The following is a 14,565-nucleotide window of genomic DNA, read 5'->3' as shown; positions in this document are numbered from 1 at the left end:
GGCTTTTTTTTTTATTCTGAGAGAAATAGAGACGCAGTGAATTAGAAAGAAGCTAAATCCTGTAAAACTCTTTTCCTCTGTCAGGAGTGTGACTTGGGATCGCAACAACACCACGGCAACGGGATTCTGGGATGTGGCACGAGCACTGGAACAGTGAGTTACACACACACACACACACACACACACACACACACACACACACATGCACACACATACACACCCACATTAATGGGCAGTAGGAAGGCATTGGGGTGTTCTGACACGTTATATGGATTGCAAATTAAGCAGAATTGTATATTAGGCCTATGGGTTACAGTGGATCAGTCTGGTATATATAAAAGTATCCTTTATTAAAATTTTTAAACACGTATACATTGATGGGTTGTAATCTAACTGTTTCAAAACTACATGGGTTTGAGTTTGTTTCTATCTAGCTTTATTCAAATATATTTTGCCAGTGGTGGATTTAAACTGAGTGATTTTCCCTCTCTGTGTCTCCCCTCTCCACCTCAGTAACTTCACCCTCCAGTACATGCCCCTCCCTCTCAGTGATGTCACCCAGGCATACCGCAACACCCCTGAGAAGACTGAGCAGGCACTTGTCAAGGTAGGAGCCTGACTCCGCCTGCCTATTGGACGAGCAGCAGTCCGTGCTGCACCATGGTAACCAATGAAGTCTCACACGATGATTGGGCTTTGCAACAGGGAAAGACAAAATGGCCGTTTACAATAGCAGTACGTGCCCAGTGGGATAAATTAATTGCTTAAGTAAGATGCCCAGGTCTACAAATGGCTGAACACAAAAAACAATACTTCAATTTTCCATTCACCAGTGAACATTGTGGTTTATCATTTGGAGTTCAGGACCAACTTTATTTGTGGTGTGAAGCTTATGTTCAGTAATGTAGTGTAGATTAAAGTCCCTTTCTTTGTCTCACTGTCGCTCAGATCCAGAGAGCTCTGCTGAGGAACAACCAGACACAGCGTTTCTCCCAAAGACAGGCCCTGCGCCTGCACCAGGGCCTGGTCACCAGCACCGCCGAGCAGGTACACTACTGCTACCGCTAACTCTGCAGGTACGCTACTGCTACAGATAACTCAGCAGGTACACTACTGCTACAGCTAACTCAGCAGGTACACTACTGCTACAGCTAACTCAGCAGGTACGCTACTGCTACAGCTAACTCAGCAGGTACACTACTGCTACAGCTAACTCAGCAGGTACACTACTGCTACAGCTAACTCTGCAGGTACACTACTGCTACAGCTAACTCTGCAGGTACGCTACTGCTACAGCTAACTCTGCAGGTACACTACTGCTACAGCTAACTCTGCAGGTACACTACTGCTACAGCTAACTCTGCAGGTACGCTACTGCTACAGCTAACTCTGCAGGTACGCTAGCTACAGCTATCTGCAGGTACACTACTGCTACAGCTAACTCTGCAGGTACGCTACTGTACAGCTAACTCTGCAGGTACGCATGCTACAGTACTCTGCGGTACGCTACTGCTACAGCTAACTCTGCAGGTACACTACTGCTACAGCTAACTCTGCAGGTACACTACTGCTACAGCTAACTCTGCAGGTACACTACTGCTACAGCTAACTCTGCAGGTACACTACTGCTACAGCTAACTCAGCAGGTATGCTACTGCTACAGCTAACTCAGCAGGTATGCTATTGCTACAGGTGTGTCTCAGATAGAGAGGACAGGTGCAGTGTGCTCAGGTGTGTCTCAGACAGAGAGGACAGGTGCTCTGTGCTCAGGTGGAGTTTTCCTCATCCCTCCTGTTCCTCTCCCAGGTGATGGAGCGCCTGTGTGTGCGTGTGCAGCAGCAGGTGTCTGTCCTGCGGGGGGTCGGGGATGGGGAGGAGCTTAAAGCAGCCAAACAGGTGCTGAAGGAGGCCCGGAACTCCCGCGCGGTGAGTGTGTGTGTGTGTGTGTGTGTGTGTGTGTGTCTGCATGTGTGTGTGTGTGTGTGTGTGTGTGTGTGTGTGTGTGTGTGTGGTGATGTGTGGTGTGTGTGCGCGTGGCGTGTGTGGTGTGTGGTGTGTGTGGTGTGTGTGGTGTGCGTGTGTGTGTGTGCGTGTGTGATGTGGTGTGTGTGTGTGTGTGTGCGTGTGTGTGCGTGTGTGTGTGGTGTGTGTGTGTGTGTGTGTGTCGTGTGTGTGTGTGTGTGTGTGTGTGTGGTGTGTGTGTGTGGTGTGGTGGTGTGTGCGTGTGTGTGCGCGTGTGGTGTGTGGTGGTGTGTGTGCGTGTGTGTGGTGTGTGTGTGTGCGTGTGTGTGTGTGTGCGTGTGTGTGTGTGGTGTGTCGTGTGTGTGGTGTGTGTGGTGTGTGTGTGTGTGTGGTGGCATGTGTGTGTGTGTTGCATGTGTGTGTGTGTGTGTGGTGTGTGTGCGTGCGATGTGTGGTGTTGCAGTGTGTGTGTGTGTGTGTGTGTGTGCGTGGGTTGTGTGTGTGTGTGTGTGTGTGTGTGTGGTGGTGGTGTGTGCGTGTGTGTGCGTGGCGTGTGTGTGGTGTGTGTGTGTGGTGTGTGTGGTGTGTGTGTGCGTCGTGTGCTGTGTGTGTTGTGGGTGTGTGTGCGTGTGTGTGCAGTGTGTGGTGTGCAGGTGTGTCGTGTGTGTGTGGTGTGTGTGTGTGTGTGTGTGTGTGTGTGTGCGTGTGTGTGTGGTGAGTGTGGTGTGTGTGTGCGTGTGTGTGTGCTGCTGTGTGTGTGTGCTGTGTGTGTGGCGGGGGTGTGTGTGATGTGCGTGTGTGTGTGTGTGTGTGTGTGTGTGATAACCCCTCTCTTTCTCTCTCTCTCTCTCTCTCAGCTCTACCCCTCTCTGTGTGAGCTGGCCCACGTGCTCTCAGTAGACGGGTGTGTGTGTGTGTGTGTGTGCGTGTGTGTGAGTGTGGTGTGGTGTGTGTGCCTGCGCGTGTGTGTGTGTGTAATAACTCCTCTCTCTCTCTCAGCTCTACCCCTCTCTGTGTGAGCTGGCCCATGTGCTCTCAGTAGACGGGCCGGTCAGACAGAAGCTGGACTCGCTGGCAGGAGAACTGGCCAAAGCAGCGGACAAGGAGCTGCAGGTACCAGCCAGGGGTCCGTCTGTCTGTCCGTCTGTCCGTCTGTCCATCTGTCTGTCTGTCTGTCTGTCTGTCTGTCTGTCTGTTAATCCAGATATAGATAGATAGATAGGTAGATAGGATAATTTTTTATTTTATTGATGATTGGCTGCCCTGCCCCAGGTGATCGTGGACTCCATGGTGTTGTATGCAATGTGCTGATTGGTCGGTTGGTTTGTGATGGGCTCATTGATTGGCTGCCCTGCCCGGTGATCGTGGACTCCATGGTGTCGCCTGTCGGGAGCTCTGCCTCCTCCTCTCGGCGGCCGAGCGCCTGACTCCGCCCCTCTCCTCCGTCTCCGAGCGCGTCTCCATCCCTCGCTCCACCATCCGCTCCGCCCTGATGGAGAGAGCGGCGCAGGACATCCACCGAGCTCTGGAGTGAGAGAGGGAGGGAGGGGGGAGGGAGAGAGGGAGGGGAGGGGAGGGAGAGAGGAGGGGGGGGGGGGAGGGGGAGGGGAGGGGAGGGGGAAGGAGAGGGGAGGGAGAGTGAGAGGGAGAGAGGGAGGGAGGGAGGGAGTGAGAGAGAGGGAGGGAGAGGAGGGGGCAAGGGAGAGCTGGAGGGATAGAGGGGGAGAGAGGGGAGATATAGTGAGGTGGAGAGAGAAATTGTTAAATTGGAGGGTGGGGTGTGTTTTCATTAGTTTTTGTTGCTTTAATACATGCTTCTATGTGTTGTTGTTGTTATTATTATTATTATTATTATTATTATTATTATTATTAATAGTAATGTTATTATTATGAATAGCTACAAAATATATTTGTGCATAATGATATGAAGTATACAGTCAACTGCCTTGCTTAATCTTTCTCTCTCTCTCTCCCGCTCTCTCCCCCCACCCCCTCTCTCTCTCTCTCTTTCTCTCAGGGAGGTGAAACTGTCGGTTGTGTCTTATCTCACTAACTCCATAGTAGACCACATTCTGCAGGACCTCTATGCCACTCAGAAAGCCCTGGTGTGTGATCTGACCCATGTGTCCAGTGCTGCTGTAGTCTCAGTCTGTGCTGTGTGTGTTTGTGGGCGTGGCCTCTGTCTGTGGGCATGGTGTGTGTTTGTGGGCGTGGCCTCTGTCTGTGGGCGTGGTGTGTGTTTGTGGGCGTGGTCTCTGTCTGTGGGCGTGGTCTGTGGGTGTTGTGTGTGTTTGTGGACGTGGCCTCTCTCTGTGGGCGGTGTTTGGCTGGTCTCTATGTGGGCATGGTGTGTGGCTGTCTGGCTGTGTGGTTGGGCGTGGTCTCTCTCTGTGGGCATGGTGTGTGTTTGTGGGCGTGGTCTCTGTCTGTGGGTGTGGTGTGTGTGTTGTGGGCGTGGTCTGTATTTGTGGGTGTGGTTTGAGGCCTAAGTCTCTCTCTCTCTCTCTCAGACTCGACAGGTGTCGCAGGTGAAGCACTGGGAGGCGGCGGGGGAGGGGGGCACTGGCAGGAGAGCACACCGACACCGAGACTCTCTGGACATCACAGACGAGGAGCTGGGCACCAGCATAGTGAGCCTGTGTGTGTGTGTGCGTATGAGTGTGTATCTGTACGTGTGTGTGTGCGCGCATGTGTGTGCGCGCGTGTGTGTGTACGTGTACATGTGCGTATGTGTGTGTACGTGTACATGTGTGTGTGTGTGTGTGTACGTGTGCATGTGCGTATGTGTGTGTACGTGTACGTGTGCGTATGAGTGTGTATCTGTACGTGTGTGTGTGCGCATGTGTGTGTGTGCGTGTGTGTGTGCGTGTACATGTGCATGTGTGTGTGTGTGCGCGTGTGTGTAATTCTCTCATCCCTGGTCTTTTGGCTGTAGGACACCATTGCCATTAAGAAGCGAAGCTCCAGGACCCGGCGAATTCGCCCTGTGTCCACCAGACTGAGTAAGTGCCTGTATTACACAAACACACATTATACACACACTCGCTACCACACACACATACACACACACTCGCTACCACACACACAAACACACACACTATCACACACACATACACATACACAAACACACTCGCTACCACACACACATACACACACACCAATCCACTCACTATCACACACACAAACACACATGCACACTCGCACACATAAACACAGTCTATTATACACACCCAGTCCCTACAAGAAACACACCACCTACTTCACTCATTTATTTCATCATCTATTCCCCTCCCTCTCTCCCTCTCTCCCCTTCCCTCTTTCCCTCTCTCTCTCCCCCTCTCCTCCTCCCCCTTCTCACTCTCTCTCCCCCGTCTCTCTGTCCCTCTCACTCCCCCTCTCCTCCACCCCCCCTCTCTCTCTCTCCCCTTATTTCCCTCTCTCCCTCTCTCCCTCTCTCCCTCTCTCTCTCTCTCAGGTTTGTGCGATGACTCCAGCTCCTCTCCCCCCGCCTCGGCTCCGCCCCTCTCCGCTCCCCTCTCCCGCTCGGCATCATGGGAGTGCCTGTCCACTCTGCCCACTCAGGGCGCGCCGCTGCATCATGTGACCCGGGTCAGGCCGAGGCCCCCACGGAGGCATCGAAGGGCGCATGCCCCCGTGGACCCGGTGAGCCCCCCCCCCCCCCCCCAAACCCCCAAACGTTGCTATAATTGATTATGGTGATATTGACCTTGACAATTTAATTTTAAACTTATTTCTTTTAAATAATGTTATATTTATGGGGCGTCCTTGCTATGTGTTGACCCATTATCCTTTGTTTCGCGCGTAATGTTTGTCGTAAAGTTTTTGAGGACCATTTGCAGTTTACGTGAGATCATCTCTCTCTCTCACTCTCTCTCTCTCTCCCCCCTCTCTCCTCCCTCCCTCCCTCTCTCTCTCTCTCTCTCTCTCTCTCTCTCTCTCAGCATTGCACAGAGAATGGTGCTGTGACTCCGCTGGATGATGGACTTCCTGATTTTTACACCAAGAGAGTCTTGCCTGACAGGTACAAACTGCACACGTACACACACACACACACACACGCACTCACAGACACACACACACACACACACACACACACTGCTGTCGGTGGAATGTGTGTGATTGTTTTCACATGTGGGAACAGCAAGATATCCTTTTTTAAACCCAGACGAGAATAACCCATACAAATGAAAAAGAACATGCAACGAGGCAGTGACACATGATGTGTAACCCAGCAACGGTTGCCTGGTTACATGTGCAGTGCCTTTCTCTGGGATGAGGAGGCGGGGCTAAGAGCAGCAGTAGCAGGATCCTGTAGATGACCTCTAAAAACGGACTGTTTATATCTCTCTTTCTTTTCCCTTCATTTTCCTTATCCCCCTCTTTCTTACGTTTCCCTTTACCCTCCCTACATCCCTCTTTTCCTATTCACATCCTGCTGTTTCTTTCACCTCCTCTTTCTCAATCCCTCATCCCTTCCTCTGTTGTTTTTCCTCTTTTCTCTTTCTCGCCTTTCACATTCTCTCCGTCTCTTCATCTATCATCCTCTCTCTGCATCCTCTCTCTCTCTCTCTCTCTCTCCCTTGGCCTGCTACCTCCCCCTTCTCTCCCCCTTTCTCCATCTCTTTCCCTCTTTCTCTCCCTCCCTCTCTCTCTCTCTTTCTCTCTCTCAGTCAGTTGTCATGTCTGCATAAAGCCCAGTCTCTCAGAAGAAAGAAGAGGCGAAACATGCTGGCAATCTTCAGTTTCCGTAGGAACCGCAATTCAATCCAAGCCAATCATGGGACAGAGAGCAGAGGAGGGGGTGTGGCCTCTGGAGAAGAGTGTCGGACGATGGCGATGGCACCCACTGGGTGTGTACTTAGAAATACACCTGTATTACACCTGTAGTGTGAGTTATACACCTGTATTACACCTGCAGTGTGAGTTATACACCTGTATTACACCTGTAGTGTGAGTTATACACCTGTAGTGGTGTAGTTGAAGTATCTTTACTTGAAAGTGGAGTATTTTGTCTAAAGGTAACGTATCTTTCCCTGAAAGTGGAGTATCTTTAACTGAAAGTGAAGTATATTTACCTGAAAGTGGAGTATCTTTACCTGAAAGTGGAGTATCTTTACCTGAAAGTGAAGTATCCTTCCTTTCCTTTCTCCCCCCAGCAATGCCACTGAAAACGTGTACACCCTGCTCCAGCCCCCAAGGATTTCTGGGAAGGCAGAGCCCTCCAGGGAAGGCCCTGATGGGAAGGTGGAGGACCAGAGGGGGGAGGACCAGGGGGGGCCGGCGGGAGTCCGGCCGGTGCAGGGCATACCACTGCCTGGTATGGGGGGACAAAAGCCCCCCTCATTCTCACCTAGACAGGTACAGTCCCGAATGTCTGAGCTGGCTACAGCCTTACCTGCTCAGCTTAGTCATCTACATTACGGCACTCAGCAGAAGCTCTTGTCCAGAGATAGAGAGATAGAGATAGAGCGTATGTTAGTCACACACAGGGCTTTAGGTAGGAAGCAAAGCTGATGACTGCTCATCATCACATCTGATAGTAGACATTAAAGACATTGTAGGTACATTAGTACATAAACCTACAGCATGACACTTCAAGACATAGTTTGTACATCAGTACAGAAACCTGCAACATAACACTAAGAGAGTCAGAGTAGGCTATCTACACCACACGTCAGTTGCAGGTGAGAAACCTCCAGACCTGTGCTCTTGTCTTGTTGTTCCTGTTTGTGTCGGCGTCTGCGCCCTCTCTCTCCCCGTGAGGAGGTGTGGGGAGACGAGCGGTCGAATCACACTTTCCCACCTGTCTCCCACAGAAGCCCGAGCCCGACCAGGAGCCGTACAGACAGACAGACAGACAGGCAGGCACAGACACACACAGACTGCAGCAGGCAGAGGTAGGCAGGCAGACAGTATCTACCATGCAGACAGACAGGCAGACAGTATCTACCATGCAGACAGAAAGACAGACCGCATGTACCATGCAGACAGACCGGCAGACAGTATCTACCATGCAGACAGACAGACAGACAGTATCTACCATGCAGACAGACAGACAGACAGTATCTACCATGCAGGCAGACAGACAGACAGACAGACAGACGGTATCTACCATGCAGATTGAAAGACTGAAGGCTGCAGTCATGTGGATTGACAGACAAACAGCCTCAGTGGACAGACAGACAGTGTCAGCAGATAGACAGACTGACAAACAGACAGTATCAGCAGATAAACAGAGAGAATTAGCAGAAAGGCAGACAGTATCAGTAGATAGACAGACAGTTTCAGCAGATGGACAGACAACATCAGCAGATAAGCAGAGAGTATTAGCAGAAAGGCAGACAGTATCAGTAGACAGACAGACTGTGTCAGCAGACAGACAGACAGTATCAGCAGATAAACATACACACAGACAGACTGTATCAGTAGATAGACAGACAGTTTCAGTAGATGGACAGACAGTATCATCAGATAGACAGAGAGTATTAGCAGAAAGGCAGACAGTGTCAGCAGACAGACAGACTGACCGACAGACAGTATCAGCAGATAAACATACACACAGACAGACTGTATCAGTAGATGGACAGACAGTATCATCAGATAGACAGAGAGTATTAGCAGAAAGGCAGACAGTGTCAGCAGACAGACAGACTGACCGACAGACAGTATCAGCAGATAAACATACACACAGACAGACTGTATCAGTAGATGGACAGACAGTATCATCAGATAGACAGAGAGTATTAGCAGAAAGGCAGACAGTATCAGTAGACAGACAGACAGTGTCAACAGACAGACAGACTGACAGACGGACAATATCAGTAGATAGACAGAGAGTATTAGCAGAAAGACAGACAGTATCAGTAGACAGACAGACTGTATCAGCCATACAGTCTAACAGACAGACACCACCAACAGTGCAGCCTGACAGACAGACAATATTAACGGACAGACAGACAGTATCAGCAGACAGACAGACTGACAGACAGACAGTATCTGTGGACAGACAGACTGACAGACAGACAGTATCAGCAGACAGACAGACTGACAGACAGACAGTGTCAGCGGACAGACAGACGGACAGACAGACAGTGTCAGTCATGCCGACGGCTGCAGTCGCACATATTGACAGACAGGCAGTATTGTACATGCAAGCAGACAGACAGACAGTATCAGCCAGTATCATACAGTCTAACAGACAAACAGTATCAATAGACAGACAGACTGACAGACAGGCAGTATCAACCATACAGTCTAACAGACAGACACCACCGACAATGCAGCCTGACAGACAGACATTTTTGGCAGACAGACAGACAGTGTCGGCCATGAGGACAGACAGACAGACACAAGGGCCACCCCCATTGGTCGAGAGGCAGGCCCCGCCCAGCGCTCAGACGGACAGACACACAAGGCCGGGGGGACAGACGGACAGACAGATGGGAGGTCCGCCCCTGGAGGAGAAGAGGCGATGCCGAGGAGGTCCGGAGGGAGGCGTCCCGCTGGGGGGGAAACCCGACCCCCCTCCCCAGAGCACCAAGCCAAACCTGGCCAAACTCAGACAGAGACCCCTGCTGGACAGCCCTGGTACTGAAACCCCAGCCCTCTGTCACCTAAAGCAGGTGCACAAGGGCCAATCTCTTTGTGCCAACTTCTGCCCTTCGTTGTCATTGTCATTGTCATTGTCTTAATTAGCTCTATTATGCCTTGCTGGTGTTCAGACTAATGTTGGATCAACAGCCACAGATAGCAAGTGTATCCTCCAGACTTTACTGAGCTCAAGTACTGGAGTGCACCAGCGTAGCTTAAAGAGCTGTTGGAAAACTAAACATATGGTCAATTGGCGGGAGCGCAAACCAGCCGACAGACAGGGCCTCCGGTGCCTCCAGGACCTCCGGGAGTTGTGCACTCCTGGCCTAAACTCACGCCAGCCTAGTTTTTATGCCTTCGCGTTTTTGGGTATAACCATCCGGAAAGGCCTCTGTTTCTCCGGACGTCCTGTTCTGTTTGTGCAGTGAAGGCTCTGACCTAGAGCGGTGTGTATGGAAACTGCCCAACCAATTCCAGCGACGGTCGTGATAACAGCGATGCTAATGATTTTGGTTATCATGACGATGATGAGCTTGAGCAAAGCATTTTTTCCCCTCAGTTTCAAAGATAGTCTTGCTTTTGCAACTGCCCTCCTCCTTCAAATAATTTAACATTTCTCAAAATGTGCAGCAAAGGTCAAATTTGGGGAACTACCATGATTAGCGGGGATCCGAAGTCGGGCCTTTGCCTGCTGGACGTCCTGTGACTGCGTTCCTGTCCTGTCATTCCTTCACTTCCTGTAGGGCCAGAGGAGGAGGGAAGGACGGAACGAGAGAGAGACATGGGGAGAAGAGAAAAGAAAGACAGAGAAGAAGACGTGGACAGAGGAAGAGAAACTGAAGGGCGACCTCCACCCATCCCTGAAAAGGTGTGAGTGTGTGTGTGTGTGTGTGTGTGTGTGTGTGTGAGAGAGTTGGAGAAAGAGGGAGAGTAAATTAAATATATTTGTGTGTGTGTGTGTGTTGGAGTGTATGTAAGGGTGTGTCTGTGGAATTCTTTGTGTTGTTACAAAGCCTCTAAGGAATCCGTCTGTTTATTCATTTCCCCAGAAGGGTAGCATGCAGCCAAATGTATCCAGTTCTGTGACCACACCAAAGGATGTATCCAATGAGAGGAAGATCCAGCCTCCCGCTCCTCCTACCTCTATCAAGCCTGTGCTAGGATTGGTTACTGGGGCTGTCTCTCAAGGTGACCCACATGCAGAACACCAAACACAATGTGGTTTCCATGATTTTTTTTTTTTTTTTTTTCCTTCCCCCATTAGGAGCTGACGCTCATCGAAGAGTCAGACCTGACAACGTACATGTTAACGTCCCAAATCCGCCTGCAGTATTTGGTACATGTTGTACCAAAACGAACTTTAAAGAAATGAAACAGACACACGGTAACCGTGTTTTATTTTAGCAGTGCAATCTGAGCGTGATCTATTTCAAACAATGTTCTGTAAACGGTGAAATAGTGTGCTCTTTCTTTCGATGATGGACTGAATTCAGTGGTTAAATGCACCAACAAATAGATGTAGATTTTTTGGCCACTTCAAGCACTTGTTACTTTTGCTGCGGTTATGCATGTTATTTAGATCATTTCCCATTGCTGCACATGAGATCTATTAGTTTATTAATTTGATAAATTATTGTTAAAAAACCATGATTTATTAACACTAAACCACTTTTTCAGTTTTCCGTGATTTTCAACAACGTTCAGCCAATATTTTCCACAACAAACACCCAGTCTTAATTATTACTAGCATTACTACATATGATTACTAGATACCAGAAATGTTTGGTTTATCATTATAATGATGATGAGGCAGTAGTTATTATGGGTGTGATCATTATTTCTGTGATGATGATGATGATGATGAAACTGATGGCACTGATCGTAGTGATGATGATGAACTTGATGACAGTGACGATGATAATGGTGATGAAGTTGAAACTGATGACAATGTGATGGTGATGATGATGAAGTTGAAGCTGATGACAGTGATGGTGATGGCGATGGTGATGACGAATGATGATGACTGTGATGGTAATCATGATGATGGTGATTGTAAAGTTGAAACTGATGACTGATGGTAATAATAAAGGTGGTGATGATGACAGTGATGATGATGATGATGATGAGTGATAAAGGTGATATGTTGATGGATAGGTGAGGAGGTGGTGCGATCCACAGTGCCTGTGATGATGATGATGATGATGATGAGTGATAAAGGTGATATGTTGATGGATAGGTGAGGAGGTGGTGCGATCCACAGTGCCTGTGAAGCCCCTGAGGAATAAGAAAGCCCTGTCCTGTGATGCAGGTATCCCCTCCCCACGTCCTGTGTGTGTGTGTGTGTGTGTGTGTGTGTGTGTGTGTGTGTGTGTGTGTGTGTGTGTGTGTGTGTGTGTGCGTGCGTGTGTGTGTGCCTGTGTGTGTGTGTGCGTAAGTGTCTGTGCGTGCATGTATATGTGTTTGTGTGTGTGTGTGTGTGTGTGTGTGTGTCCCCTACTCACAGCATGCCCGGTTGTGTGTGCTGTCCCCATTTGTCTCAGGCACCAGCAGGGACAGCCTCGGTACTGTGGAAAGGCCCCCAAATCGCAAACCCCCTGTGAAAAAGCCCAGACTCCCCCAGAACAGAAACAAATCTCTGGACTACCCTGGTACTATGTGTGTGTGTGTGTGCGTGCATGCGTGCATGTGTGTGCATGTGTGTGCGCATTCTTGTGTGTATGTGTATGTTTGCATGTGTATTCATGTTCCAGTGCATGTGAGTATGTATATTGATCTTGTAGGTATGCATGAATGTGTGTGTGTGCTTGCAAACCTGTATGTGTGTGTTTGTGGATGTATTTGAGTGCACGTGCGTGCAAAATAGAAACAAACTGCTTTGTGGGGACAGAATTTCGTTAGACTACATATGTGAAGTGGAATCTGGCCAATCAGATGAGTTGCTCATATTAGAAAGAGCATGGTGTCAAACACAAGCAGCAGTGTTCCTCAGGTTTACATCAGACCACAGAGGTCTGGTAGCAGTGTGGTTTCACTCCAAGACCTAGAAACAGACAAAGCTCACTGAGCCACATCACTGCTCTCGTACTGTTTAGAGCTTTGTCGTCATCATCTTCGTCATCATCAGAATCATCATCATCAACAACATAATCATCAGCATCATCATCATGATCATCATCGCCATCATCATCATCATCTTCATCATCAACATCATCCTCATCATCAGTGTCATCATCATCATCAACAACATCATCATCAGTGTCATCAGAATCATCATCATCATCATCAACAACATCATCAGCATCATAAACATCATCACCATCATCAACTTTTATTTCAGTAAGAAGTTTCTTTTTTTTTTTTTTTACAAGCAAAACCTACAGGTTTATTATACAGGAGTAAATATATGGGTTTGAGTGCAGGTGTGCAGTATGAGGAAATGGGTTTGAGCTGTTTAGGGTGGGGTGTTTGGGTGGGACGGGTGCTCGGGTGGGACGGGTGCTCAGGTGGGGCGGGGTGCTCGGTGGGGGCGGTGTTTGGGTGGGACGGGGTGTTTGGGTGGGACGGGGTGCTCGGGTGGGACGGGGTGTTTGGGTGGGACGGGGTGTTTGGGTGGGACGGGGTGTTTGGGTGGGACGGGGTGTTCGTGCTGTTTGTCAGGGGAGCTTCTACCCACTAACATGTTATTGTATTTTATACCTTCATGTCTCTGTCTTTCTCTCTCCCTCTTTCTCTTTATTTCTCACCCTTTCATTCTCCGTCTTTCTCTCTGTCTACACTCTCTCACTCTTTCTCTCTGTCTGTCCCCTCACTATTTCTCTATCCCTCTCACCCTTTCATCGTCACTCTTTTTCTCTCTCTTTCTCTCTACAGACAGCGGCAGCGCGGCGCCTAGCAACAAGGAACCGTTGTGACGACAGCGGAACTGACCTGAGGGACGCCGCGGAGAAAGGGTTCCCATGACAACTGGGCAAATCGGGAAAGGGGGATAGAGAGAAAAATAAGGGAGAAAGAGAGTGAGAGAGATTCTATAGGCTCACCAGACGTTGTTAACCCTGAAAGTTCTGTCTCCCTACTGCCGAAGCTCAAACATTCCAACGTTATACATCTTCTGAATATTATTTGAGTGGGCGTGGTCAAGTTTACTACCGTGGCCACAGATGCTCTGTACTGTACAGCACCAGAAGCGCCTGTTACCTACCGAAACCTCCTGCAGTTGACAACCAGAGAGAACGGAAAGGAAAGCAGGAGTTGAGTATCTGGTGAGTCTAGAGAATCTGCGCTCAAACGCACACAACAACACGTAACAGTCCTCTTGCCTTTTAGTTCCCAGAATGCAATGCAGCAGACAGATGCAGGAGCTGGGATTTGAGCTTTAACAGTTTCCTCTGTTTTCGCGCTCTCTCTCTCTCTCTCTCTCTCTCTCTCTACTCAGCTGATACTGAACTGTTACTTTAACTGTCACTAAGAAGAAAGTGAAACCTTTTTAAAACGTTGGACTCTCTTTCTCTGCACTAACTGCTGTTAAAATGACTGTGCTTGCAGTTTACTGAGAAGCCAAGAACTGTGAGCCTGTGTAGTATTTCTATTAGCATTATTACGATTATTATAATACATGAAATTATTCGGCAGTATTGGAACAGGTTATGGGGTGTATTTTTCTTCGCTAATTGCGTCATCAATGTTATTGGGCTTTTTTTTTCTCTCTGATACATTTTTTGATCAGTGTTAACATCGTTTGCAATGGTTGAAACTTGAAATAAGCTGTTGATAGATTTTTTTAAAATCAAATGAAACTAACCGATTTGTTATTTATTTCCTCTTTTCTTGATTGAAATGTGTGATATATTTTATAAAGTAAAAAAACTATAAATGACGTTAATGCTGTGATATATTGACTGAATAAAGAAGTCTATGATGGGAGGCCTAAGAGCATGAGCGTGTTTGTTCCTTCACTGCCTCTGAGGCCCGAAGCATAGCCTACGTAACTACGCC

General features: G+C 48.8%; 1 protein-coding gene across 1 annotated transcript in view; it reads left to right on the top strand.

Annotated features, from left to right (window-relative positions):
* The window catches only part of LOC135254248 (capping protein, Arp2/3 and myosin-I linker protein 3-like), a 34,984-nt gene extending 20,484 nt beyond the window's left edge, over positions 1 to 14,500 (top strand). The window contains exons 22-42 of the mRNA XM_064334407.1: positions 85 to 153; positions 514 to 607; positions 949 to 1,047; positions 1,807 to 1,926; positions 2,962 to 3,075; positions 3,235 to 3,254; positions 3,340 to 3,492; positions 3,980 to 4,067; positions 4,473 to 4,592; positions 4,898 to 4,964; positions 5,438 to 5,625; positions 5,925 to 6,004; positions 6,654 to 6,833; positions 7,140 to 7,341; positions 7,800 to 9,570; positions 10,317 to 10,441; positions 10,623 to 10,761; positions 11,810 to 11,881; positions 12,114 to 12,221; positions 12,666 to 12,909; positions 13,444 to 14,500. Coding sequence (XP_064190477.1) covers positions 85 to 153; positions 514 to 607; positions 949 to 1,047; positions 1,807 to 1,926; positions 2,962 to 3,075; positions 3,235 to 3,254; positions 3,340 to 3,492; positions 3,980 to 4,067; positions 4,473 to 4,592; positions 4,898 to 4,964; positions 5,438 to 5,625; positions 5,925 to 6,004; positions 6,654 to 6,833; positions 7,140 to 7,341; positions 7,800 to 9,570; positions 10,317 to 10,441; positions 10,623 to 10,761; positions 11,810 to 11,881; positions 12,114 to 12,221; positions 12,666 to 12,909; positions 13,444 to 13,465 — 4,075 coding nt within the window. The 3' untranslated portion in view covers positions 13,466 to 14,500. The remainder of the gene's footprint in view (positions 1 to 84; positions 154 to 513; positions 608 to 948; positions 1,048 to 1,806; positions 1,927 to 2,961; positions 3,076 to 3,234; positions 3,255 to 3,339; positions 3,493 to 3,979; positions 4,068 to 4,472; positions 4,593 to 4,897; positions 4,965 to 5,437; positions 5,626 to 5,924; positions 6,005 to 6,653; positions 6,834 to 7,139; positions 7,342 to 7,799; positions 9,571 to 10,316; positions 10,442 to 10,622; positions 10,762 to 11,809; positions 11,882 to 12,113; positions 12,222 to 12,665; positions 12,910 to 13,443) is intronic.
* Positions 14,501 to 14,565: the final 65 nt, after the last annotated feature.

Source organism: Anguilla rostrata, chromosome 4 (assembly GCF_018555375.3).
Source record: "Anguilla rostrata isolate EN2019 chromosome 4, ASM1855537v3, whole genome shotgun sequence".
Taxonomy (NCBI): Eukaryota; Metazoa; Chordata; class Actinopteri; order Anguilliformes; family Anguillidae; genus Anguilla; species Anguilla rostrata.
The sequence above is the reverse complement of the archived record's forward strand: the minus strand, read 5'-3'. Positions and strand labels throughout refer to the sequence as shown.